This window comes from Heteronotia binoei, chromosome 1, assembly GCF_032191835.1.
Source record: "Heteronotia binoei isolate CCM8104 ecotype False Entrance Well chromosome 1, APGP_CSIRO_Hbin_v1, whole genome shotgun sequence".
In the NCBI taxonomy this organism is placed as follows: Eukaryota; Metazoa; Chordata; class Lepidosauria; order Squamata; family Gekkonidae; genus Heteronotia; species Heteronotia binoei.
In genome coordinates, this window is record NC_083223.1 from 47,612,974 (window position 1) to 47,638,369 (window position 25,396).

At 46.4% G+C, this 25,396-nt stretch overlaps 1 protein-coding gene across 2 annotated transcripts in view; it reads right to left on the bottom strand.

The window, feature by feature from the left end:
- The window catches only part of TAF1B (TATA-box binding protein associated factor, RNA polymerase I subunit B), a 67,893-nt gene extending 54,984 nt beyond the window's left edge, over positions 1-12,909 (bottom strand). Inside the window, exons 1-4 of one of the 2 annotated variants that reach the window (XM_060234025.1) lie at positions 12,810-12,909; positions 7,699-7,797; positions 6,941-7,028; positions 3,589-3,686 (exon numbers count right to left, since the gene is read on the bottom strand). In XM_060234025.1, coding sequence (XP_060090008.1) covers positions 3,589-3,686; positions 6,941-7,028; positions 7,699-7,797; positions 12,810-12,827 — 303 coding nt within the window. In that variant the 5' untranslated portion in view covers positions 12,828-12,909. The remainder of the gene's footprint in view (positions 1-3,588; positions 3,687-6,940; positions 7,029-7,698; positions 7,798-12,809) is intronic. The other variant, XM_060234033.1, reaches the window with a different exon arrangement.
- Between the last annotated feature and the right edge of the window lie 12,487 nt (positions 12,910-25,396).

Sequence of the window (25,396 nt, forward strand, 5' to 3'; positions counted from 1 at the left end):
ATTCCACACAATGCAATATGCTCCTTTGAGGTGATGTCAAAGATGCATTAGAATCTTTCCATGGACAGAGCAGAGTCAGACGAACTTACTACAGCTTCAGGTAAGGAATTTCATAGCTCCCCCCATCCTCACAGCTAGTCAATGTCTAGATGTCAAGAGTCGTCATACCTTTAAATACTATGCACACACAGGCATGTCTACAAAGCCCACCCTAATCCTGGAGTTCAGGTCAGGTAAATACCGAAAGCCTGAGACCCTGTCCTGACAAGATCATGATCTAAAAGGAGACACAGAGAAAGATGAGGGCAAAGTAAGAAAGACAAAAAGAAAACTGTGGATGATAGCTTTTATAAAAATTGCCTTCTGATTATCCTAGGTCCTCCACCTTTCTCCTTAAAAGGAAATAAAATCATGATTTCCTTTCCAAAAATCTAAAGCTTAATCATTTTTTCCTCTTTACTATCTATTCCCTCACCTATAGATAATTCATGCAGGAACAGTGCTTTTCTGTATCTTTACTGTGGGGGTATGAGCCTTTGTACTTCATGAGCTACAGAAGAGAACCAGCAGTACAATCCTCAATAGAGCTACACCTTTCTAATTCAACCAAAGTCAGCGGTTTAAAAGGTGTAACTCTGCTTAGGATATAACAGTACGTCAAGATCAAGCATCATGCACAATCTGTACAGGGGAGAGTGCCATGAGGTCCAGTGTCTTCAGACGGCTGCTTAATGGGGGATGGAGTGAACATTTTCTTTCCCTGAGGGAAATTTGAGAAATGCTGGAGAGCACTTAAACAACTTCCTATGAAATAATTTTCTCTTTTGGAATGAGTAAAATGCTTCTTAAAACAAGGTTTTACTAACTCAGAATAAATAACATGGAAGTTTTTATGTAAGACAATCTCCAGCATTAGATAATGACACATCCTACGCATACTGTAGACATTAGGGATGGGCACAAACTGGGAAAGTCCGGTTCAGGGCTCACAAACTGGGCAGCCCTGAACCAAACCCCCAAACAAAACCCCACCCAAACTGAACCTGTTCAGGACCCCTGAAGTTACCCAAAAGTGACCCAACGTGCTTCCATCACTTCCAGATAGCACTGGGTGCTGCCTCGATCACTTTGGGTGACACAGGTGCGCCTGGGCTAGCGCCCAACACCACCAGAAAGTGGCATACATGGGGGGGGGCGCGAACACCCAAAGTGAACTGAGCAGAAATTCAGTGAGTGTTCAGGGAAACCACCTTCCCTGGACCTCAGTTCAGGGTTCACAAACTGGGCAAAATCCAACCCATACTTTGGCTTGGGTTCAGGTGTGTGCCCATCCCCGGCAGACATAGAGTTGGATCCCACAATCTCTGGATGCAAAGAATACAGATTTCCCCCTCTGTATTCCTCCTCCACCAGCATTCATTTCCATCTCTGGGATGTTTATTCCCATGGTTACAAACTTAAGAAAAGCCCTGCTGGATCGGACCAGTGGTGCACCTTAGTCCACCCTCCTGTCTCACACAGCAGCCAACCAGTTCCTCTGGAGGGCCAACAACAGAGCTTAGAGTCTGAGACCTTCCCTTGATGTTGCCTCTCCAATTTTCCCTCTAAGCTACAGAGTCTTGTGAGCAAAAATTCTACTTTGTGAGCTACTGGCATTAAAGTTGTGAGCTACTGCATAAATTAGTGTGCACTGGGGGTCATCCTTCCTTAGCTATGACAAAGATGTGTGAGCTGGAGGCTAAAAATCTGTAAGCTAGCTCATGCTAACTCCGTTTAGGGAGAACACTGCTCCTAACTCAGGGATTCAGAGGTTTAGTGCCCCTAAACATGGAGGTCCCCCTCAGTTACCATGGCTAGTAGCCACTGATAGACTTATCCTCAATGAATCTATCTAATCTCCTTATAAAGCTGTCGCCATCACTACACCCTCTGGCAGCAAATTCCACATTTTAATCAACTTTGTATACAGAAGTATTTCCTTTTGCCCGTCCTGAATCTATTTCCCATCAGCTTCATTGGATGCCCTTGAGTTCTAGCATTCTGGGAGACAGAGAAAAATGTCTCTTTGTCAACCCTCTCCACCACATTCAGAATTTTATAAACCTCTATCGTGTCTCACATGACCCATATGAAGAACCATGTGGCTCAGGAAGTTGCAGTGGAGAGGGGAAGAGGACAAAATCACTCCCTTCATCCATCAACAGAGCTGCACTGATGGAAAGGACAGGAATGGCAATTTCTTCTCATTCTCCAGGGCAGCCTCCTAACCCACACAGACGTTAGTTCACTGGGGTCTTGTGACTCTGGCAATAAGCCTTCCTGGAGTCAGAAAGGGTGGCTGGTAGGGAGGGAAACACAGGAGAGACCTGCAACCATCTGCACCTTCCAGTGATGGATCCCAGGATTCAAGCCCTAGAAACATATTTTCAGCAACAAATTTACTAAATGCTAATAATTTTGGCAACCCTTAATATGCTATAAAGTATTTAATGGCAATACATTATTAGACAGTTTAGCATTTTAAATATTACAGACTTTAATGTCATGTGCAAACATGCCAGTAGTTGTATTATGACTACATGAAATTATTTCTGTTCAAATACTACATTCACTTTTGTTTGGTACAATACTTGTTTTCTCATTTCAGCTTTTACACATGCTAAGGTTTTGTGCCATAGCAGAGTATGGCCCTGCTGTTCCTTGCCATAAAATAAAAAAGTAATAAGCATTCAGACTGGAGCACACCCTACTAAGAAGACTGAGAACGGGGCAGACATGATAAGCTTCTGCACATACGCATGCACACAGCAAATAAAAACAGCAAATAAAGTTCACAAGACACTGAGTACATAGCATTTGTGTGATCACATTCCATTCTGCAATGCAACAAAAGCGCTATTGAGGGAGGGAACCACATTTTCTGAACAACAAAATGCTATGGACCAAGCACTAGGAAAATGTAATAATCCTGTGTGGCAGGCCAGCCCAAGCAGACCTCCATTACAGTGAGAAGGAGAGGGGCATGTACCAGCTGGCTAGGTCATGGGCAACAAACCAGGGACAGCATGGCCCACAAGATGGCTGGAACCACGATCAGAGTACAAAGGAATTTGCAAGGAGCTGAGGGGGAAAGGAGAGAAGGTTTACCACACCCCAGGTGTGTGCACATGCTTGGACATACTTTAAAGGAGGGGGTGAGGTGAAGTCTGGGGTTGCATTCTCCCTGGGGGGGACAAGTGACATAACTCAAACCACCCAACAGGGACTGCAACTTGGTAACAGCAGAGCCAAAGAAAAGAAAAAGTAAACGTATGTTTGCCAACTGTTACCCACATGTCATGTGAGAGCTGATACCCAGAATTAAAACTTTTTGGTCTTAAAGGTGCCACTGGACTCAGACTTCATTCCACATGTCACGAATGTTCTCAAGTATCCAAAGGGTGAGACAGAGCACTGACCCTTCCCCAGTATCCTCCATGTAATTCATTAAAGCATTATGAGTGAGCTGCTTCTTACTTTTAACACCCAGTGAAATCTGCAGTTCAATACTATTCATTTGCCTGGTTGTGCTGAGTGAGGTCAACGTACTTTTATCTGTGAAGAAACGCCTAAAGACTGCAGTGCTTCAGCTTGCTTCTGGAGTATGTACTGAAATCCTTCACAGATGTACCATTCCCAGCCTTTCTCTAAAATTTAAAAGGATAACGGAATATTACGATTCACAGCTTGCATTTGTAAATACAAAAAAACACATCAATTAGGATATTTGGCAAATTGCCATCTACCTTACCAAGAGTAAGTAATTAGCAAAGATGTCCAAAGAAGCTGGCATCAAATCATCCCTCAGCATGCCAGAGCCCACCCTGCTTAGCTTCTAAGATCTGACAAGATTGGGATTGCCTGGGCTATCCAGGTCAGGGCATTTTCCAGTACAACATTTTCCTCTTCTCCTCTTTATGCTCACAACAACAATGTGAAGTAAGTTAGGCTGAGGGTACATGACTGGCCCAAAGTCTCCTAGCAAGCTTCTAAAGCAGAGTGGGGATCTGAACCTGAAGTCTCTCAGGTTCTAGCTGGACATTCTAGCTACTACACTACCTTGGCTCTCTTAATTTCATTAGGGAACACTCACTGAAATGAACACACAAGGCAAGTTGGCTAACTGTATGAACAAATGAACAAATTCTATGAACAAATTAATTCAATACAGAACTACCTGCGCTGATGGCATAATCCCTTTCTTGTGTCTTTAAACATTACACAATACCATGGACAGTATTCTGTTTGGACACGGAAGATACAGGTTGCACAGCCATTAAACTCACATGATGAGTTTGGGCAAGTCTCAGAGCCTACTTACTGGAGTGATGCAAGGATAAATTAAGAGAGACAAGGAGAGAGAGAAAGAACCACAAAGCACTTGCACACTAAAAGAAGCTAGAAACTAAAAGGAGACTCAGGAAGAGCCACATCTAATTTGCACATTTCAACAGCCTACATTTACCATAATTTCTATGCATATATGAACCTATAAATAACATTAATGTTATCTTGTAAGTGACAGTCATCCTGCTGCACTTACTTCAACATATTACAGTTCTGAAGCCACTCTTCTCAATTCTGAAAACTAATAATGTCTTCAAATGAAGAACTAGACTGGAAATAATAACAGCTGGAATGCATAATGGAGGCAGATTCCTTTTATAAGTTTTCTCTCCCTTTGTCCCAATAACACTTAAATATTTTTGCCATTTTATTTTCCAGTGCATTATTCTTTTTTTGTATTTTTATTTGCATGCGTACGTGTGTGCGCATGTGTGCCTGGAAGTCATGAAAAGCTCTGGTGACTGGCCCCTATTGGGGGCATGAAGGATATTCAGAGAGATGGATGAATAAAGCCTGCTCCTGCCTTCGGCTCTGATATTCCAAGGTGGTCTCCCATCCAGGTACATACCAAAGTCAACCCTGCTTAGCTTTCAACAAAACTGGGCTTACCAGGGCTATCCAGGTTAGGGCATTTTCCAGTGCATTCTTGAATGCACTATAGCTGCTAGCACCCTATTAAAATTAAGCTGGGATTCTCAGAATCAAACAAAAAACATGCTGGGAGATGTCTCAAGAGGGCCACAGTTTGGATCCAGAGTATGGCATACATTTGGGTTCAACACACTGAAAACCTCCAAAGTACTAGCAAGGGACCAAAAGTTAAAAACAGCAAAACAGCAATTGAAAACAAATGTACACATGTTTTTTGCAAAAACATATACAAATCTTATTGGGGCCCAAATGAAGTGTCATAAAACCATGAAAGCAAGAAATGGACAAAAGAGAGATTATACATGATGTGACGCATTTCAGCCTGCAGAGGCCTTCTTCAGAGGTCAAACAGTACAAATTACAACATACAGCAAAGTCCCTGATACACTTGTAAGGCAATATACACTTAATATAGGACTCAAAATGGCATGTTCCAATCTGGAAATTAATGACCACAAATGTATCTGGCCTTATGCCTGCAGCAATTACATATATTGGAAATAGTAATACTGCCAATATATACCTTCCAGTTTAGGTCCTAAGAGTACAAGTAACAATCCCTTATCAGGGCCAGTGTAACCGCTGATAACCACTAATCAGGGCCACTGATACATACTCAAATGTGAGGCTTCATTTGGGCCCCTATAAGGTTTTCATATGTTTTTAACTTTTGGTTAAACCTGGTTGATTTAGTTTCTTTTCCCTCTTTTTCTGGTTCAACACACTGAAGCCATCTTCCTATTCTCAAAAACATGATATTTGCCACACTAGGTCACATGGAACCACAAAAATTCACAAGTATTCTCCAATGTGGCAAACAGCTCCTCCATGGGGCCATCCAAGGTTGACAAAACAGTGAAGGACAGGAGATAGTTTAAAAGCCTTCACCAGCCTTGAGAATATTTGGTTACCAAGACTCTCTGTGTCTTTGTGTGCCCCCCATGAACTGCATCACAAACTCCTATTGAAAAAAATGTATACTGCTGGCACAGTTCTAGTTGTAAAGCAAACTGCAGTCTTCCCCAACATGAATGCTACTGAGCCTCTCCCCCTTGTATGCATCCAACCCACACATTAAAGTCTTTTTTTTCTCTCTTTTAGATCAGAATTTCAAACCAGAGCCAATTTGGTGCAGTTGTTAGTGTCAGACTAGGATCTGCAAGACCCAGATTTGAATCCCAACTCTGCCATGAAGGCTTGCTAGGTGACCTTTGGCCAGTCACACACTCTCAGCTTTACTTTACAGGGTTGCTCTGAGAATAAAATAGAGGAGACAATGATGGAAGCCATTTTGGGTCCCCACTGGAAAGAATGGTGGGATATAACAAACAAACAATAAATAAATACATTAAAAATCCTGGTTTGTGAGAAAACCACAAAACATAGTTTGTTGCTCTAACAACGTGATCATTGCATACAGGAGAATGCACAAGTTTAAGAATATCTGAGGCTCATTCTCATAGTATAATAAAACCATAGTTTCCCATCTGAACCATCCCAGTATATTGTGTGAGCTGACTTTGACCTTGTAAGACTGTACCATTCTTGATACATCAGGCAGAAAAGATATATGATGATGATATTGGATTTATACCCCACCCCCCACTCCACATCTCAGAGCCTCAGAGCGGCTCACAATCTCCTTTATCTTCCTCCCCAACAATAGACACCCTCTTTGTGAGGTGGGTGGGGCTGAGAGGACTCTCACAGCAGCTGCCCTTTCAAGGACAACCTCTGCCAGAGCTATGGCTGACCCAAGGCCGTTCCAGCAGGTGCAAGTGGAGGAGTGGGGAATCAAACCCGGTTCTCCCAGATAAGAGTCCGCACACTTAACCACTACACTAGACTGGTTCTCACATAAAATCCACATTTTATAAAACAGGTTGGGGGAAAAAAATCTTACCAAATTGGGTTTTCTTTCTTAATCCTCTAGAGATAGACTGTCCTCTGGCATTTGAAGTAACATCTCCACTTATAACTTCCCTAGTCCGCTGCAAAGAGAGCAATCAAATCAAACATAAGCACATAAGAGAAGCCATGTTGGATCAGGCCAATGGCCCATCCAGTCCAACACTCTGTGCTACACAGTGGGGAAAAAACCCAGTTGCCGTCACGAGGTCCATCAGTGGGGCCAGGACACTAGAAGCCCTCCCACATGTTTGAACCCCTTTAGACATTTTGTGCAGACTTGTTAATCAAGCAACAGAGAACTGAATATAGAAGTAGCACAAGAATCCCCATTTGGAATGGTATTCAGATTTCCACTGAATTACCCCAATGCATCATTTGCTGGGGTCTGTGAAATAGCCAACTGTACCTGTTGTGAATGTACCCTCTACAAAGTTTGACTTTTCGAGTTTTGAATAGAAATGTCCCAAACTATACCTCTTGTATTTCATGGCCTTTTTGCTAGTTCCTCACATTCCCTCCGCCCAGGCATATGTTTCTCCTGACCGAGGAAGTAGGCTCCAGTCCATGAAAGCTTATACTGTAATAACTCTGTTTGTTTTAAAAGATACAGCTGATGGGGATATATGCCCTGGCCACTGTAATCAGCACTGCATCTGCGTCAATAATGTTCCCATATCACCCTCATGTCTTTAACTGAAAATGGAGGGCAGTTTGGGGACTGAGAAAAAAGAACAGGCGTTAATAACTTACCTCAATAAGAGTGTGGCAGGATCTACAGTAAAATGTGCCTTCATCTGTAAGGCCCCAGTTGACCTCTGAACACTGGGGACAGGGTTCTTTGTAGTCTCTCTAGAAATAAAAGAATTTGTGTAGATTCATATAGACAATTTGTGTTTTTTAAAAAATATGTGCACAATAAATAATATTTCATGGCCAAAACAAATAACAAAAACATTTTTTCCATATGCTGCAGCGAAGTATCTTGCCAGGCTAATACAGTGCACTGTAAATTAGTGGGGGGGAAAGCAATGGCATTTACAGTCCAAAGCTATCACTGGGCTGCTAGGTGGATCCATAACTGGTTGACAGATCTTAGTCAAAGAGTGCTTGTTAATGGCGTCTCATCCTCTTGGAGAGAATCTGCCTTGGGACCTGTTTTGTTCAACATTTTTATAAATTATTTGGATGAAGGAATAGGGAACACTTATTAAATTTGCAGATTATACTAAGTTGGGAGGCGTAGCAAATATGGTAAAAGACAAAGCCAAGATATAGGATGATCTTGACAAGCTGAAAAAATGGGCTAAAACTAATAAAATTAATTTCCACAGGGATAAATGTATAGTTCTGCATTTAGGAAAAATCCAATGCATCATTATAGGATGGGGAGAGCTGCGTTGGCAATAGTTATGTGCGAAAGGATCTAGGGGTCTTTGTAGACCATACACTGAACATGAGTCAGTAGTGTGATTCAGCAGCTAAAAAGGCAAATGCAATTTTGGTCTGTATCAACATAAGCATAGTGTCCAGATCACACAAAGCAATGATATTCCTTTACTCTGCCCTGGTTAGACCTCACCTAGAGTATTTTGTTTAGTTTTGGGCACCACAATTTAAGAAGGCTATAGACAAGCTAGAACGTGTCCAGAGAAGGGCAACAAAGATGGTGAGGGATCTGAAGACCAAGTCCTACGACGAAAGGCTGAAGGAGCTAGTTATGTTTAGCTTAGAGAGCAGATGTCTGAGAAGTGATATGATAACCATCTTAATGTACTTGAAGAGTTGTCATACATAGAGTGTTGTTTTCTTTTGCCCCAGAAAGTCCAACCAGAACCAATGGGTTGAAATTAAATCAAGAGTTTTCAGCTAAACATTAGGAAGAACTTCCTGACTGTTAGAGCAGTTCCTCAGTGCTCCTTGGGAGGTGGTGGGCTCTCAGATTTTTAAATAGAGATTAGATGATCATTTGACAGTAATGCTGGTTCTGTGAATTTAGGCAGAACATGGGTTGCATCAGTGCCTAGTTCTTGACCCTGTCTTACATACCTAGGGAAATGCCAATCACCACTTTGGGGTTAGGAAGTAATTTTCTCCAGGACAGTTTGGCCAGGGATCCTGGAAGCTTTTTGCCATCTTCTAGGCTTGGAGTCACTGTGGGTGGTGGGGGGGAGGTAGTTGAACATTTTCTGCATTGTGCAGGAGGTTGGACTAGATGACCCTGGAGGCAACTTCCAACTTTATGATTCTATGAGTTTATACCCCACGTAAATTATATGAATTTACCCTTAATTCACTGTGCACAGGTTGCAGCCTTAAGAGTGTAACCATTTGCATGTTTACTCATGTTTAATGAGCATGGAACCACAGCCTAAGAGTGCACTGCTAAACAGGCTATGCAGCCAGCATGGCCAATGACTGGGACTGATGGGAGTTGTAGGCAAAAAACGTCTGGAGAGCTACCGTTGGCCACCCCTGCTATACAGAAATAAGTACCATAGTGTTTCTCCCAGAAGCATGTAGCCTAAGACGCTAGGATTGCAACTTCAGATATCCAGTTTGCTTAGCTTCAATAAATAAGACTTCAACACCCAGACACCTTTGACAAAAGATCTGCTCTAGTCTTCTACTAATAACTATGTGCTACCAAGTCCCAAGAGACTCATGGCAACCCCTCATGGGGTTTTCATGGCAAAAGAGGAACAGAGGTGGTTTGTCATTACTTTCTCTGCATAGCAACCCCAGTTTTCTTAGATGGCGTCCCATCCAAATATCAACCACAGCTCACCCTGCTTAGTTTCCCAGCTCCGATGAGCTTGGACTGGATTATTCAGGCTACTAGACTTCTTTTAGCCTACGTCAATTTTTTTCATAGAGCAACTGCACTGCATAGTAAATTGGGAACTTTAAATACTTATATCAGGAAAGGAAATCTAAAGCAATAAATAAATGTTGCACCTACTATTTTCTTTAAAATATATCAGTTTAATAAACAGTCATATACCTGTGTCCTGCTCTGAACCACAGTGGGATTTCCACCTTTCTGCTTGTCTGGAAGGGCTCTTGTACTCTCCACAATTTATTTATTTATTTATTTATTCGAGATTTATATCCCGCCCTTCCCACAAGTGGCTCAGGGCGGCTTCCAAAATTGATCAAACATGAAAATTAAACAATTTTAAGTATAAAAACAATTAAATATTTAAGCAATAAAAACCTTAAAAACCAATAACATTTCAATTACATATAAACAGATGGCTGGCCAAGTTACATCAAGTTTTCATCCTAGCTAGGTGTAAGCTAGCCGGAAGAGGGTCGTCTTACAGGCCCTGCGGAACTGAACCAGGTCCCGCAGGGCCCTCACCTCCTCCAGCAGCTGATTCCACCATGTGGGGGCCATAACGGAGAAAGCCCTTTCTCTGGTGGGTTTCAAGCGGGCTTCTTTTGGCCCGGGGATAGTGAGAAGATTTTGTGTTCCTGACCTCAGTGCTCTCTGGGGAACATGTGGGGAGAGACGGTCCTTCAGGTAGGCAGGTCCCAGGCCATATAGGGCTTTAAAGGTAATAACCAGCACCTTGTACCGGACTCGGTATATCACTGGAAGCCAGTGCAGAGTCCGAAGACCCGGCCGAATGTGTCCCCACTTTGGGAGACCCAATAACAGCCGGGCCGCGGCATTCTGCACCAGCTGCAGTTTCCGAGTCCGGGACAGGGGCAGCCCCATGTAGAGGGCATTGCAGTAGTCCAACCTCGAGGTGACCGTAGCATGGATCACTGTTGCTAGGTCGTCGCGCTCCAGGAAGGGGGCCAGCTGCCTTGCCCGCCTAAGATGAAAAAATGCGGACTTGGCAGCGGCTGCTATCTGAGCCTCCATCTTTAAGGAAGGCTCCAACAGCACCCCCAAGCTCCTGACCCTGTCCGCCGCCGTCAGCAGCGCACCATCAAAAGCTGGCAGGGGGATCCCCCCCCCCCGGGCCGCGGCGACCCAAGCAAAGGACCTCTGTCTTCGTAGGATTTAGCTTCAGCCCACTCAGTCTGAGCCACTCAGCCACGGCCCGTAATGCCTGGTCAAGATTTTCCGGGGCACAGACCGGCCGGTCGTCCATCAGTAGATAGAGCTGGGTGTCATCAGCGTACTGGTGACACCCCAGCCCATACCTTCGGGCAATCTGAGCAAGAGGCCGCATGTAGATGTTAAATAACATCGGGGAGAGAACCGCCCCTTGGGGCACACCACAATCGAGTGTGCGCCTCCGGGATAGCTCCCCCCCAATTGCGACCCTTTGTCCCCAACCTTCCAGGAAAGAGGAAAGCCACTGTAAGGCCAACCCCTGAATCCCTGCATCGGCGAGGCGGCCCGTCAGTAGCCGATGGTCGACCGTGTCGAACGCAGCCGACAGGTCTAACAACATCAGCACTGCCGAGCCACCCCGATCCAGATGCCATTGAAGGTCATCCACTAGGGCAACCAACACTGTCTCCGTCCCGTGTCCCGGGCAAAAGCCGGACTGAAATGGGTCAAGGACGGAAGCGTCCTCCAGGAAAGTCTGTAACTGCATCGCCACTGTCCTCTCAATAAGTTTACCCAAAAAGGGCAAATTTGAAACCGGCCGATAGTGTGCCAATTGGGCCGGATCTAAAGATGGTTTTTTTAAGAGGGGACGGACCACAGCCTCTTTGAGTGGCGTTGGAAAGTGCCCTTCCGTTAGGGAGGGATATGGGAACCAGCATGATATGGGAACCAGCATAGTATAGCGGTTCTTGTCAAATTATGATCTAGAGCAGGGATCCCCAAGCCCTGGGCTGCGGACCAGTACCGGTCTGTGGCCTGTTAGCAACCAGACCGGGCAGTGAGGCAGAGACCTTCACCTACTTCTTATTTAAATACCCCCATGGGGGGCAGGGATGGTGTATGGCAGGGGTGGCCAACGGTAGCTCTCCAGATGTTTTTTGCCTACAGCTCCCATCAGCCCCAGCCAGCATGGCTAATGGCTGGGGCTGATGGGAGTTGTAGGCAAAAACATCTGGAGAGCTACGGTTGGCCACCCCTGGTGTATGGGCTTGGGGCAGCCTGCAGCAGCAAAATACCCAACGCCCCCACTGGTCCATGGAAAAACTGTCTTCCACAAAACCAGTCCCTGGTGCCAAAAAGGTTGGGGGCCACTGATCTAGAGTACCAAGGTTCAGATCTGCATTCTGCCATGAAAGCTCTCTGGGTGGACCATGGGCCAGTCAAACATTCTCAACCTAACCTACCTCCCAGGGTTGCTGTTGCAACGATAAAAGGGAAGGGAGATAATGTTGGAAAACCCTATAGGTCCTGTTGACCAGAAAAGCAGAGTATAGATATCAAAATAAATAACTATGGTTAATTCCATAGGGGAAGCTTTCCTAAGCATTAGACAGGGAAATAAAAGCTACACGTGTAAAACAGCTACTGGGGAACCAGTTGTTAAAAGCAGAAATAAGGCGGGAAACTTTAAACCAACCACGAATCCATCCACTTTTTCACCAGCCATGCACAAGCAACCTTCTCCTCTCACTCCAGCCACACGTGCGACATACAATTCTAACACTTAAAGAGAGGCAGCCGTCTTAGTATTTTGCAGTTGCAGCAAAAATAAAACAGAAGACCAGAAGCATCATAAAAGGAAACAACATTGTATTCCGGCATAAACTTTACCAGGCCGAAAAGAAGTCACCGAAAGTTTAATGCTGGAATTCTACTCCTGATACTCTAGAACTGGACCGATGCAAACCAGACCTCACTCTCTCTGCCTACGAGCCTTCATGCCCTAAACGATACCGGTACGGACGGGAGGGGGTTTCCCTCCACAAAATGCCACCGCTGCCCACAAGCTCACCACGTCTTCGTCCTCCATTGCGTGCCCTCACCAAATCCGCCGTCAATCACCGTGGCAACGGCTCAGCCATACGGAGGAGAGAGGAGAAATGGTAACCGACTGGGAAACAAAACCTCCAGCACTTTGGTTCCGAGCGCGGTTGGGGTTTTTTTTTTTACTCGCCGGCTGCTGGGGAAACTACCTCAAAATGAAAAAGGATCCGTAAAGAATAATTCAAGGGCTTCTCAGTTACATTATTTAAATTTATCTCCAAATTGGGGGGGAGGGAGGAATGATTATTCTTGAAATAGGGGGAGGAATGGTTATTTACGTTTCTTTTCTATTTCTTAACTGGTTAATTTTTTTCTGAATATTCTTCAGGATAGTGTGACAAAAAACCAACCGCGACGCTCACAGTACTGGATGTATTGCACTGCACCTTAAGATCGTTTACATTTTTTTCCTCTGGCTATATTTGCGTGCGTGTTGTGTGTGATAGAGAAGTTATTGAAGACTTATTGAGTTAACCAGCCTCCACTCAGGTGGGGCCGCCTGGAGATGATCTTCTGGAATCATAACTATCTCCAGACGACAGAGAACATGCCTGCCCTGGAGGGTGGATTCCGTGGCATTATATCCCTTCTGAACTCCCTTCCCTTCCAATCGCCAGGAGTTTCTCAACCTAGAGTTGGCAAGCCGTGCACCTGAGGAAACGGTGTTCTCCACCAAACTTTACACTGCAACAAATGTATTTGCCTTTAAGGTGCGATAAATATTTTTATTTAGAAAAGTGCATCTGAGCTTGTGCAAAATGCCTTTCCTTTTGCAGCCACAGCCTGTTATCTCATCAATGAAATCCTATTCTGAAGGCATATTTATTCAGAGATTAAACTGATTTTTACCATGTGCAAACCTAACTTGCTTGTGAATATGTTTGTAACATTTGTAGTATTCCTGTTTTCCAGGGCTTTTTTGAGCAGGAACGCACAGGAACGTGAATGCTGGCTCTGGCTTAGTGTCAGGGGGTGTGGCCTAACATGCAAATGAGTCCCTGCTGGGCTTTTTCTACAAAGAAAGCCCTGCTGTTTTCTATTATCTATTTCTAGGGTTGACAGGTCCCCCTTGGCCACTGGCAAGGGATGCGGGATGGGCTTACCAGATCCTGGTTGGGAATCCCCTGGAGATTTGGGGATGGAGCCTGGGGAGGACTGGGACCTCTGTGGAGTACACTGTCACAGACTCTACACTCCAAAACATCTATTTAGGGAACTAATCTCTGTAGCCTGAAGATGAACTGTAATTCTCTGGAATCCTAAGGCCCCACTTGAAGGCTGGCATCCCTAGGACTGTTTCTTGTTCTCTGAGCAACTGGAGAATTGTGCAGCTTTCATTTGGTAGGTTTTATATTTGCTAAATGTAATTTAATTTACCACATCAATAATAGATGGGACATACAAAGTAAAATAATCAAAAAATTTCTTTTTTTAAAAAATCGATTGTTAAAATAATACGAACAACAACAACAAAAACTGGTTGCACCACAATTTCAACATATATAATCACTATAATCTGGGAAACGCTGTGACCTTATTACTGGTACACTAAAGTATTATTCAAGGAAAGAAGGTGCTCTACGTATTTGAATTCATTATGTCATCATACTCAAAAGCATTTAGATGGCACCAGCCATGCTTCATTTGCTTATACTAATTCATTTAAATAAGTGAACCTTTACCTAGAACAGAGACTAAGCCAGACAAAACAACAGCAACATTGTTTACACTGTTTAATAAGTAAGTCTCCCAGCTCTCTGCCTAATCTAGACAAGCAACAAAGTCTGGAAATCATCATACTAGTAAGAGATTATTTTTGTTGATTTTTATGCATTGGTCCCCAACATTGTGTCCATCAGTGTCATAGTTCCCCACAGGTGTGTTTCCTGGTGCCCACTTGCTTCCCTAAAAAGACAGTCCTAGCTTTTCTTCATCTAAGTGGACCCCAGAATGCTTCAAAAGACCCCAGGAAACCAATGCATTACTTTATGTTTGCATGGCATGCCAGTTCAGAAATTGAAAACAATGGCTTCCATCATAGGAAGTTGTTTGGCTTGAAACTTGACAACATGCCATGACTGGCCCTACCACAAGGCAGCCATTTTGTGATTTGTCCCACTTCCTGTGGATGCCACTTTGTATTCCAGTGCTGCTGCCTGCTGACATTACCAAACAAAGCTGGAGACTTGTAATCTAATGTTTTACACAAGTAAGCAGAGTGCACAGCTTAAAGAAGAGGACAGTTTGTATATTCAGGTTTATAGCAGGGTCTCAAATGCCACATATTGAGAATGGGAGAAGTTTAAACTCTACCCTGAAGATTCAGTGTGTGGGCCAGTATAGAATAAAGCCAGCACATATATACAGTGGCAAAGATCAGAAGCATTCTAAAAATCTATCTGATCTCTTAAAGTAAGAGCCATTTGGAATACCCTTGGAAAAAAGACTCAGAGGGTCAACAGGAATTGCAGGTTTAAAGGCAAGTTATAAATGTAACAGGAGCATCCAATTAAAAATAAAGCTATAAAAATATTATACAAGAGCTATTGCTCTGTTTTGCCAGCTAGGACTAGGAATACACGGCTTGCTTAAGCCCACTGTTAGAGAGCACTAGATTCCCTTCTTGAGCTAGAATGTAGGCTCACCAACTGTAGAAAAAAAAATGCACTGTCCTTTTTAACAGGCTTAATAGGATGTTATTTACTGGATGATGTTATTTACCTTCATGTCATGAAAAGCTTAACTTGTCTATTTCCACATATTAAGCCTGTATTAAAGGGTCAGGACATTTCCCTCCAGGCCTAATTTTAATGCATTAATGTATTTAATTAACATGGAAGCAGAGGAAGATAGTCACTGCATCTTTCCTTCACCCTCCCAGTGGGATTTCAGAAACAATATGCACTGAATGTTTAACTAAATCTCTATTTTTCCTTTCCCATCCTTTCCCCTTTTGAAGCCCTATGATAAATAGATCTTGAGCAGTGGAATTGTTTAAACATATTGCTTAAGGGACATAGAGCCCCGTGGCGCAGACTAATAAAGCTGCAGTACTGCGGTCGGAGCCCTCTGCTCACGACCTGAGTTCAATCCCAGCGGAAGCTAGTTCAGGTAGCCAGCTCCAGGTTGACTCAGCCTTCCATCCTTCCGAGGTTGGTAGAATGAGTACCCAGTTTGCTGGAGGGAAAGTGTAGATGATTGGGGAAGGCAATGGCAAACCACCCCGTAAAACGTCTGCCATGAAACAATTGTGAAACTAACGTCACCCAAGAGTCAAAAATGTCTGGTGCTTGCACAGGGGACTACCTTTACCTTTTTTTAAGGGACATAAGAACTGAAAAAAACCCACTGTTTTTCATATATTGCTTCATTTATTAACTTGATGTGCTACCACTTTTACTATAATAAACAGCAATCGATTTTTCTGGGATGAAACTCGTGTTCCCTCATGCTTTTCTTTGTCCTATAAAAATTTCAATTAATATAGAACTCAATTAGCCCCTGGAATCTCACTTTTGTCTACCTTTCTAAACCAAAAATGGTTCCTCCCAGGTATTGATCTAACAGGCTACCTATTTCAACAAGGTGTACTGTCTGCTAATGAATATTACAAATTTTTGTTGTTGTTTTTAAAGGGGGGGGGGACACTTAACTTAGAATGTGCATAGATGTTTTTACTCATTAAGGGAAATTACCTAAATCAGACTAAAAGGACTGAGTCTTAATTGAAATAAGAATCTGTAATGTACTGGGAGACGAGACGTGGTGAAGACTTCAGGCTTTATTCGCTAGTACATTACGGAACTGGGGAACACGCGGCCGGGTCCGCCAATATATACAAACACCCCGGAACAACCCCCCCGCTGGCCAGCCCAATCCTGGCCAGTTAAACTTCCCGCGCTTGACATTGATTGGCCGTGACTTTCCCCGCGCTGTGCCTGGTCGCCCGAGGACGCGCGGCGCGTGTGTAGAGTCCGATACTCTACACTCCTCCCCCCCTAGTTCAGACCACATAGTCCCGGAGGTATGCTGGTGCTCTCCGTTCCCGTGTCGATCTCCTCGGGGTCGCTCGTGGAGCTGGGTCTGGTTCTGGTGTGGGCGATGCCGCTCTTGGTTGTGGGACGCTGGGGTCTGCTTCTGGCTCCGGCTCTGATTCGGTGTCTCTGGGGGCATCATAAGTAGGTAGTTCCTGTATTGGCGGGGCCCCCCCCGGCGCTTCTGTTGCTAGCTGTTCCCTATTCCCTGCCTCCTCCATTTCTTCGGGTAGGGTGCGGCGGCGCAGCTGATCTATGTGCCGTCTTAGTACCTGGCCCCCCTCGGTGGTCACCTCGTATGACCTGGAACCTGTCACCCTGAGGACTCTCCCCGCGACCCAATCGGGGCCGCTTGTGAAGTTCTTCGCGTATACAGGGTCACCCGGAAAGAACCCCCGCACTGCCTCCCGGACCTCTGGGGACCCGCGGACCTCGGGGGCCCGGTCTGGGTGCAGCCTGTCTAGACGGGTTGTCAGTTTCCTCCCCATGAGCAGTTCCGCGGGGCTGGATCCCGTTATAGGGTTTGGGGTGATCCTGTTGTGGAACAGGAAGGCTGAGAGGCGGTGGTCCCAATCCCCCTGTACTATTCTCCCCAGTGCTTCCTTGGTGGTCCGCACCATCCGCTCCGCCTGGCCGTTGGTTGCCGGATGGAATGGTGCGGACCTTATGTGTCGTATGAGGTACCTCTCCGTGAACTCCCGGAATTCCCGGGAGGTGAAGGCCGTTCCGTTATCCGTCACCAGGGTGTCTGGGATCCCGTGCGTGCATAGGACCTTCCTGAGTGCTCGGACGGCTGCCGCCGTGGAGGTTGAGGCTACCGGAATCACCTCTAACCATTTTGTGTAGGCATCCACCAGTATAAAAAAGATCTGGCCCTGATACGGGCCGGCAAAATCTAAGTGGAGGCGGGACCATGGCCGCCTGTTAGACTCCCATCTGTGGACCGGGGCTGACGGGGGATCGGGCCGGGATTCTTGGCAGGGTTGGCACCTCCTCACCCACCCCTCAATTTCCTCATCCATGCCCGGCCACCACACATAACTACGGGCCAGGGCTTTCATCCTCACGATGCCCGGGTGGGTCTCGTGGAGGTCTTCCAGTACCTGTTTGCGCAAGGGGGGGGAACCACCACCCGGCTGCCCCAAAGCACGCACCCCTTGTGTGTCGATAGCTCGTCCTTCCTGGACGCGAACGGTCTGAACACTTCTTCCACTTTGCCTGCCGGCCACCCCCTCCCCACCCAGTCCCTGACCCGTGCCAGGATGCGGTCCCTCCCTGTCGCCCGGGCTACCTCTGCCGTGTGCAGTGGGCGCTCAGGGAGAGATTCAATGAGCATTACCCCGTGTGCGGGGGCGGGATCGGGTTCTGTTATGGGGAGCGGCAGGCGGCTGAGGGCATCGGCGTGTCCCATGGCTTTGCCCGGGCGGTGTACCAGTTCATACGTGTAGGAGTTCAGGAACTGGTTCCACCTCAGGACCCTCTGGGATAGGATTTGGGGGGTCTGACGGTCTGAAGCTAGGAGGCCCAGGAGCGGCTTGTGGTCAGTGGCGATGGTGAAACGCCTACCGTAGAGGTAGTCGTTGAACTTGTGCACCCCCGCCACGATCGCCAGGGCCTCCTTATCGATTTGAGCGTAGTTCCGCTCCGCTGGGGATAGGGTCCGTGAATAGTATGCTACTGGCACTTCCCTCCCGTCCGGGAGTTGGTGCCCCAAGACCGCTCCCACCCCGTAGGGGGAGGTGTCGCAAGCCAAGATCAGTGGCAGGGTTTCATCATAGTGGTGCAAAACCGCGTTCGAGACCAATAGGTCCTTGACTGCCTGGAACGCCGCGGCTTGGCGCTTCCCCCAGACCCACGGGGCTTGTTTATCAAGCAAACGGTGTAACGGTTCCGCCACGGCGGCCTTGTGGGGCAGGAACGAGTGATAAAAATTCAGCAAACCCAAAAAACTTTGTAGCTCCGCTTTGCTTTTGGGAGCGGGGGCCTGCACAATGGCCCTAGTCTTGTCCTTAGTCGGGTGAATTCCAGCCGCGTCCACGGCGAATCCCAGGAACTCCACCCGCGGAACCCCCAACAGACATTTTTCCTTCTTCACTTTCAACCCCGCCGCTTGGAACCTCCGGAGGACCTCTCGCAGGCGGCCTTTGAACTCTTCTTCGTTCGGGGCGGCGATTAAAACATCATCGAAGAAGGGTTGCACTCCGGGAATTCCTTTAAGGAGAGAGTCCATTATGCTTTGGAAAATTCCCGGAGCCACGCTCACCCCGAACTGCAATCGTTTAACTCTAAACGCCCCCCTGTGGGTCACGATCGTCTGCGCCTCTGCTGTCTTAGCGTCGACTGGCAGTTGCTGGTATGCCTGTGCTAAGTCCAGCTTGCCAAAAACCCGTGCCCCTGCGAGTGTCGATAGTACATGGCTGACTACGGGGACTGGATACGGGTTATCCTGGAGCGCTTTGTTGATCGTGCACTTGTAGTCAGCGCAGATCCTTACGTCCCCGTTCGGTTTCACTGGCGTTACAATGGGGGTCTCCCAAGCCGCATAAGTTACAGGCTCCAAGACGCCCTGGGCCGTGAGGCGATCCAGTTCTGCCTCGATTTTCGGCTTTAGGGCAAACGGGACGCGCCTCGCTTTGAGCCGTATGGGCCGGACCATGGGGTCAATCGGTAGGGTGATGGGCGGCCCCTTGTAGCTCCCCAGGGACCCATCGAAAACCTCGGGGAACTCCTGGCAGACCCCTTCGAAGTTGCTGGCCTGCACGTGCTCCACCCCTACCAGCTTGATCCCCAGTGGTTGGAACCAAGCTAACCCCAGAAGGGTGGTCAGTTGGCGCTTGACCACCAGTATGTCTAGGGGCCCCTTAAAGCTTCCCCTCTCCACATGCACCTGGGCCCACCCCACGACGTGAACCGGGTTTTTCTGGAAGTCCCTCAGTACGAAATCCGCTGGCCTCGTTTGGAGGCGGCGGCGGGGGCATAGTCTCGTAAGGGTCTCCTCTGAAATTATGGAGATCGAGGAACCCGAGTCTACTTCCATGACGCAGGGGGCGCCCTCGATCCGGACAGACATTTTGACCTTGTCCGGGGCTGCGAGGGGCAAGTTCAGTACCTGCAAGCTGGTGGATGCCGTCGTGTGGGTGTCCATGGAATCGTGATGCGCTGACGGTGGTCGACGGCTGCTCTTGGCCCGGCAAGCCCGGGCGATGTGGCCCATCTTCCCACAGCTTCTGCAGTCCAGGTTTCGGTACGGGCAGTCCCTCCTTTCGTGGGGGTCGCCGCAGCTGGCGCACTTGGAGCTGGGGTTGGTGGGGGCCCTCTCCGTCGCTCGTTGTCTCGCGGGGACCCGAGTTTCTGTCCTCTGTGGCCGTCGGAGCTGGAACGCTTCTTCCTCTGCTCGGTCCTCTGGTCCCATTTCTTCTTGGTGTACTGCCTCTCCCCGCGGCTGGCCATACGCCTTGGTGGCCCTCTCGAACGCCGTCGCCTCGTTGAAGGCTTGTTGTAGGGTGAGCTCCTCCTTTGCGAAGAGCTTCTGCTGCAGTCGCTCATCTCGGAGGCCCCAGACGAAACGGTCCCTCAGGGCTTCGTCCCTCTTGTCGAAACTGCAGTTCCCGGCGATCTGCCGAAGGGCCGCCAGGTAGACCGCCGCTGTCTCCCCCGACTTCTGGTCCCTCTTGTGGAAGAGGAATCGGCGGGCGACGATGGACGGTTGGGGCGAAAAGTGGCCCGTGAGGAGTCTCACGACCTCCCCGTAGGTCCTCTCAGTCAGCTTCGCCGGAGCGGAGAGACCCCGTGCGATCTCGAAGGTTTCTTCTCCACAGACGCTCAGCAGGACGTCTCTCTTCCTGTCGTCATCTTCGATCAGGTTCGCACGCAGGTAGCATTCGACCCTTTCTGTGTAGGTCTCCCATCTCTCGGGGTGCTCCGGGTTGAATTCCGCAAGATGGCCCGTCGTTACACTTGGGTTCGCCATGGCGGCGGCGGGCTGTGCGATCCTGCGGTCTCCGCCTTCCTCGTCTCCGGCCAGGTCTGGTTCCCCTCGGGCGGCCGGACCTAGCTCGATCCCATCCTCGTCGCCAGTGTAATGTACTGGGAGACGAGACGTGGTGAAGACTTCAGGCTTTATTCGCTAGTACATTACGGAACTGGGGAACACGCGGCCGGGTCCGCCAATATATACAAACACCCCGGAACAACCCCCCCGCTGGCCAGCCCAATCCTGGCCAGTTAAACTTCCCGCGCTTGACATTGATTGGCCGTGACTTTCCCCGCGCTGTGCCTGGTCGCCCGAGGACGCGCGGCGCGTGTGTAGAGTCCGATACTCTACAGAATCTGTACTATTTTATAGATTATTCGTATTTACAAATAGTATAGATTATTTGTATAGATTATTCGATATCACAAATCTTTGTTGTGCTTTTTTAAAGGGAAGGACACTTACCTTAGAATGTGCATAGATGTTTTTACTCATTGTTAAGGAAAATTACCTAAATCAGACTAAAAGGACTGAGTCTTAATTGAAATATGAATCTGTACTAGTTTATAAATTATTCATATTGTTTTACTGTTTTACTTGCTCTTCATATGTAAAGGTGTTTTTTATTATTTGGTTTCTTGAAAAAATAAAAACTATATTGGGGAAAAAATTAATTCATTTGGCTGCTGTGTTCAAGTGCTCAGTTTGCCCCATGGACCTATTATTGGCTCCATTGTGAAACTTATGTGTAACCACATAAGTAACAGGATTCTCATAGCACACATGGGATACAAAGGCTTTGTGTTGTAATGGTTAGATGAGCCTTAGATGAGAGTAGCGGGTTTTCCTTAATTCCCTTGCACATAGTGCCCAATTTGGATTGGGATCACAGCACACGTAGAGTAGGGGCTTCACTCCACATGCACCATTTTTTTGACAAGAAGTGATCTTAGGTATATTTGGCTTGTTGAAGAAACCCATATAAAATCCCAGGACATACATACAAAGAACGTTGGATCATTTTAGATCAGGAGAATGGTACAGTGGGGAAAGTTGAGGTTCATTGTCCTAATCCAGTTGGATACTCTGTGAACAGAATTTAAGAACAACCTGCAACTCACATCTGACTGTTATACAGAATGGGGACTCCAGACTCCATCTGTATACTTTGTAAAGCGTGAATCAACACAGTACTTTAGTAGTGGGCCAGGCCTCAGCTTAGCGCTGTATGAGGGGCGTATCCCAGAACCAAAGTTTTACATAATGGGAGTAGTATAGGACTTTGCTTGAAGGTCTGAAGAACCATGATTTAAAAAAAAAACAACCCCACCTTCAGTGACAGCTAGGGTTGCCAACCTCCAGGTGGGACCTGGAGACCTCCTGGAATTATGTGCTCTCCAGATGACAAATATCAGTTCCTCAGGAGAAAATGGCTGCTTTGGAAGGTATACCCTGTTGAGCTACCCTGCCCTCCCCAAATCCCATTGTCCCCAAGGCTCCACTCCCAAATCTCTGTGAATTTCCCAACCTGGAGCTGGCAACCCTAGACAGCTGATTATTTTTCTGACTCTGCAGAAGACTGTTGTAGCATCATTATTAAGTTTTGGAAGGTAGCAAGCCCAGAAAGATAATTGTTTCATGACAGCTTAAGCTTCTTGCAACAGTTGTGACTGTTTTAATATATGGGAACAGACAACTGATCTGGGGATGTGAGGAAAATAGACTCAAGATAAAGAAGCACTGTAACTCATACCAGATATAATCTCATTTCAGTATGTGGTTTGAATTAATGCAACAATTTTTAATGAAAACCATGTACATCTGTTCCTTATGGTTTGAATGTACGAACAAGCTTTAATTTCTTGATAACCACTCTGGTTCAGTCAGTGGAGGGAAGATCTGTGTGCAGCTATAATATGATATTTTATAATAATATAGTATTTCTTCACATCATGCTGTGTTGTTCTTTTGTGTCTGGCTTTCCCAGTCCATATCTTTGCCCAATGATATCTGTGTCTAGTTTATTTCTCAGCTTGAATGAGTTACTCCAACAATGTTGTTAGTTGTTATGTCTCATATATAAATTCAGGGTCTTGGTTTTGACCTTCAAAGCCCTTCGCAATCTGGAACCAACATACCTTCTGGACCATCACCCTGGAGAGCATTGCACTCCTTGAACCAAGATCTACTGATGATCCCTGGCCCTAAAGATATTTGCTTAGCCTCAACCAGAGCCAGAGCCTGAGCCTTATTGTCTCTGGCTCTGGCTTGGTGGAACTCTCTGTATTGAGATCTAGGCCCTGTGAAATTTAATGCAATTCCACAGGGCTTGCAAGTCAAAGATGTTCCATCAGGCCCATGGTTGAGATGCTGGAGATCCATCTGTATTGGCCTGCCCCTATACTGTTGTGCATGTTGTCAACTTGTATTATCCCTTGTCCACTTTTCCCCCCAATATCAATGACTGTCTACCTGCAACACTTGGGGAATTTAGGTGGGAGCTGATGGAGATATAGTGATTGAATGGTGCCATCGACTATTATTGTTATTAATAGATTTTATTTTATGTTGGGTTTTAATAACTATGATGATGAATTGCAGATTTATACCCCACCCTTCTCCCTGAAACAGAGACTCAGAGCGGCTTACAATCTCCTATATCTTCTCCCCCCACAACAGGCACCCTGTGAGGTGGGTGGGGCTGAGAGGGCTCTCCCAGCAGCTGCCCTTTCAAGGACAACCTCTGCCAGAGTTATGGCTGACCCAAGGCCATTCCAGCACCTGCAAGTGGAGGAGTGGGGAATCAAACCCAGTTCTCCCAGATAAGAGTCTGCACACTTAACCACTACGGCAAACTGGCGCATGACAGCTTAAGCTTCTTGCAACAGTTGTGATTGTTTTAATACATGGTAATTAGAGGTAGTCACGTGTTACATCTGATAAATTGTGCTCTAGTTCATGAAAAGTTTGACACAATCCATTTGTTAGTGCTCGGATTCCAGAAGACTGTGCTCTTTTCTTTAAGACTTAAACATTGATGTCTTAAACATTGTATTACGCAGGGCTTTTCTTGCATATTAGGCCACACCCCCTGACATCACCATTGTTTCATGCAGGGCTTTTTGATGGAAAAAGTCCAGCAGGAACTCATTTGCATATTAGGCCACACACCCTGATGCCAAGCCAGCTGGAACTGCATTGCTGCTCAAAAAGAGCCTTGGTATTATGTATTTATTGCTTTGTTGTAACCTGCCCTGAGCAGAGAAGCAGATACTTTATGAATCTCATGAGTCATAACTGACCTTTATGTTCAGATAGTCTTCCAAGAAGGTCCACAAGATGTGTAATAGTCACATGTTACATCTGATAAATTGTGCTCTAGTTCATGAAAAGTTATTCCACAATCCATTTGTTAGTGTTTGGATTCCACAAGACTGCTCTTTTCTTTAAGACATAGTAATTGTGCTGAGATTAATTTAATGGTAATGGAAGTATAAGCAAGTATAAATGTACCAGAGAAAATTATCACAAAATCCACAGAGTTCACCTGGGGTGCGGTCACACGTACCATTAGTGGCGACACAGCTCCATCTCGCTGACAGATTAAATATGTTCGTCCACACATCCACACGTACCATTAGTGGCGACACAGCTCCATCTCGCTGACAGATTAAATATGTTCGTCCACACATCCACATCTGGCAATCGAGCGTCATCCAGGGTCATTCCGACTTGCTGTGGATCAGTGCCGCATTAATTTGACAGCACAGAAAGTCCGGCCCTTTTTCAAAAAAGCAGCACAAGATCGGTTTTTTCCTGTTTGGACAGCTCACGCGCGATACTGCCCCTTGGAATGTTTACCGCCCCTCCCACCTTTAAAAAAAAAAAAAAGCCTCAGCAGACATGCGCATTGCCAGATCATCCGGGAATCTGAGGTGATGCTTCTGCTTCTCCAATCAACACAGGATTGGAGGGGGGGGGGACATTATCCCACTATTCAGAATAGGAAAAAAAATCTTTTTTTTTTTTCAATGTGCAGGATTTCCAGATATCATTGTCACTGCCAATTTCTAGGAAAGTAATTCCTGGCAGTTCCTTGGTTTGAATCGGCAACGTTAATTCCGGAAACTTCCCCCCTTCCCCCCTGCCTCTGAAGCAATGTTTGATTTCCCACCTCCAAACAGTTGGGCGCATGTTCAATGGACCCCCCCCCCCCCCCCAGAAATCACCATCTGATCACGCATGCTCCAAGAAAAGAGCGTGATAGTATTGGATGTCTGAACGCTCAACAACAGAATGAGTAGCATTCTTGGATGCTCGTCTGAACGACCCTGCATCGAATCAATATTCAGTGGTTCAAATTTGAGCACTACACACCCGCTTTTAATGTGACATGTGACCGCACCCCTGGACTGTCAACAGATGTGGTCTGGGAGAACTGTGATGGCAACTTAATTCTGATTTGCATCAGAACTGTGGCTTATAGAGATAGGGTCTTAGGCCTTTCCCCCTTCACACACACATCCAGCGCCTTTCCCCCTCCACACA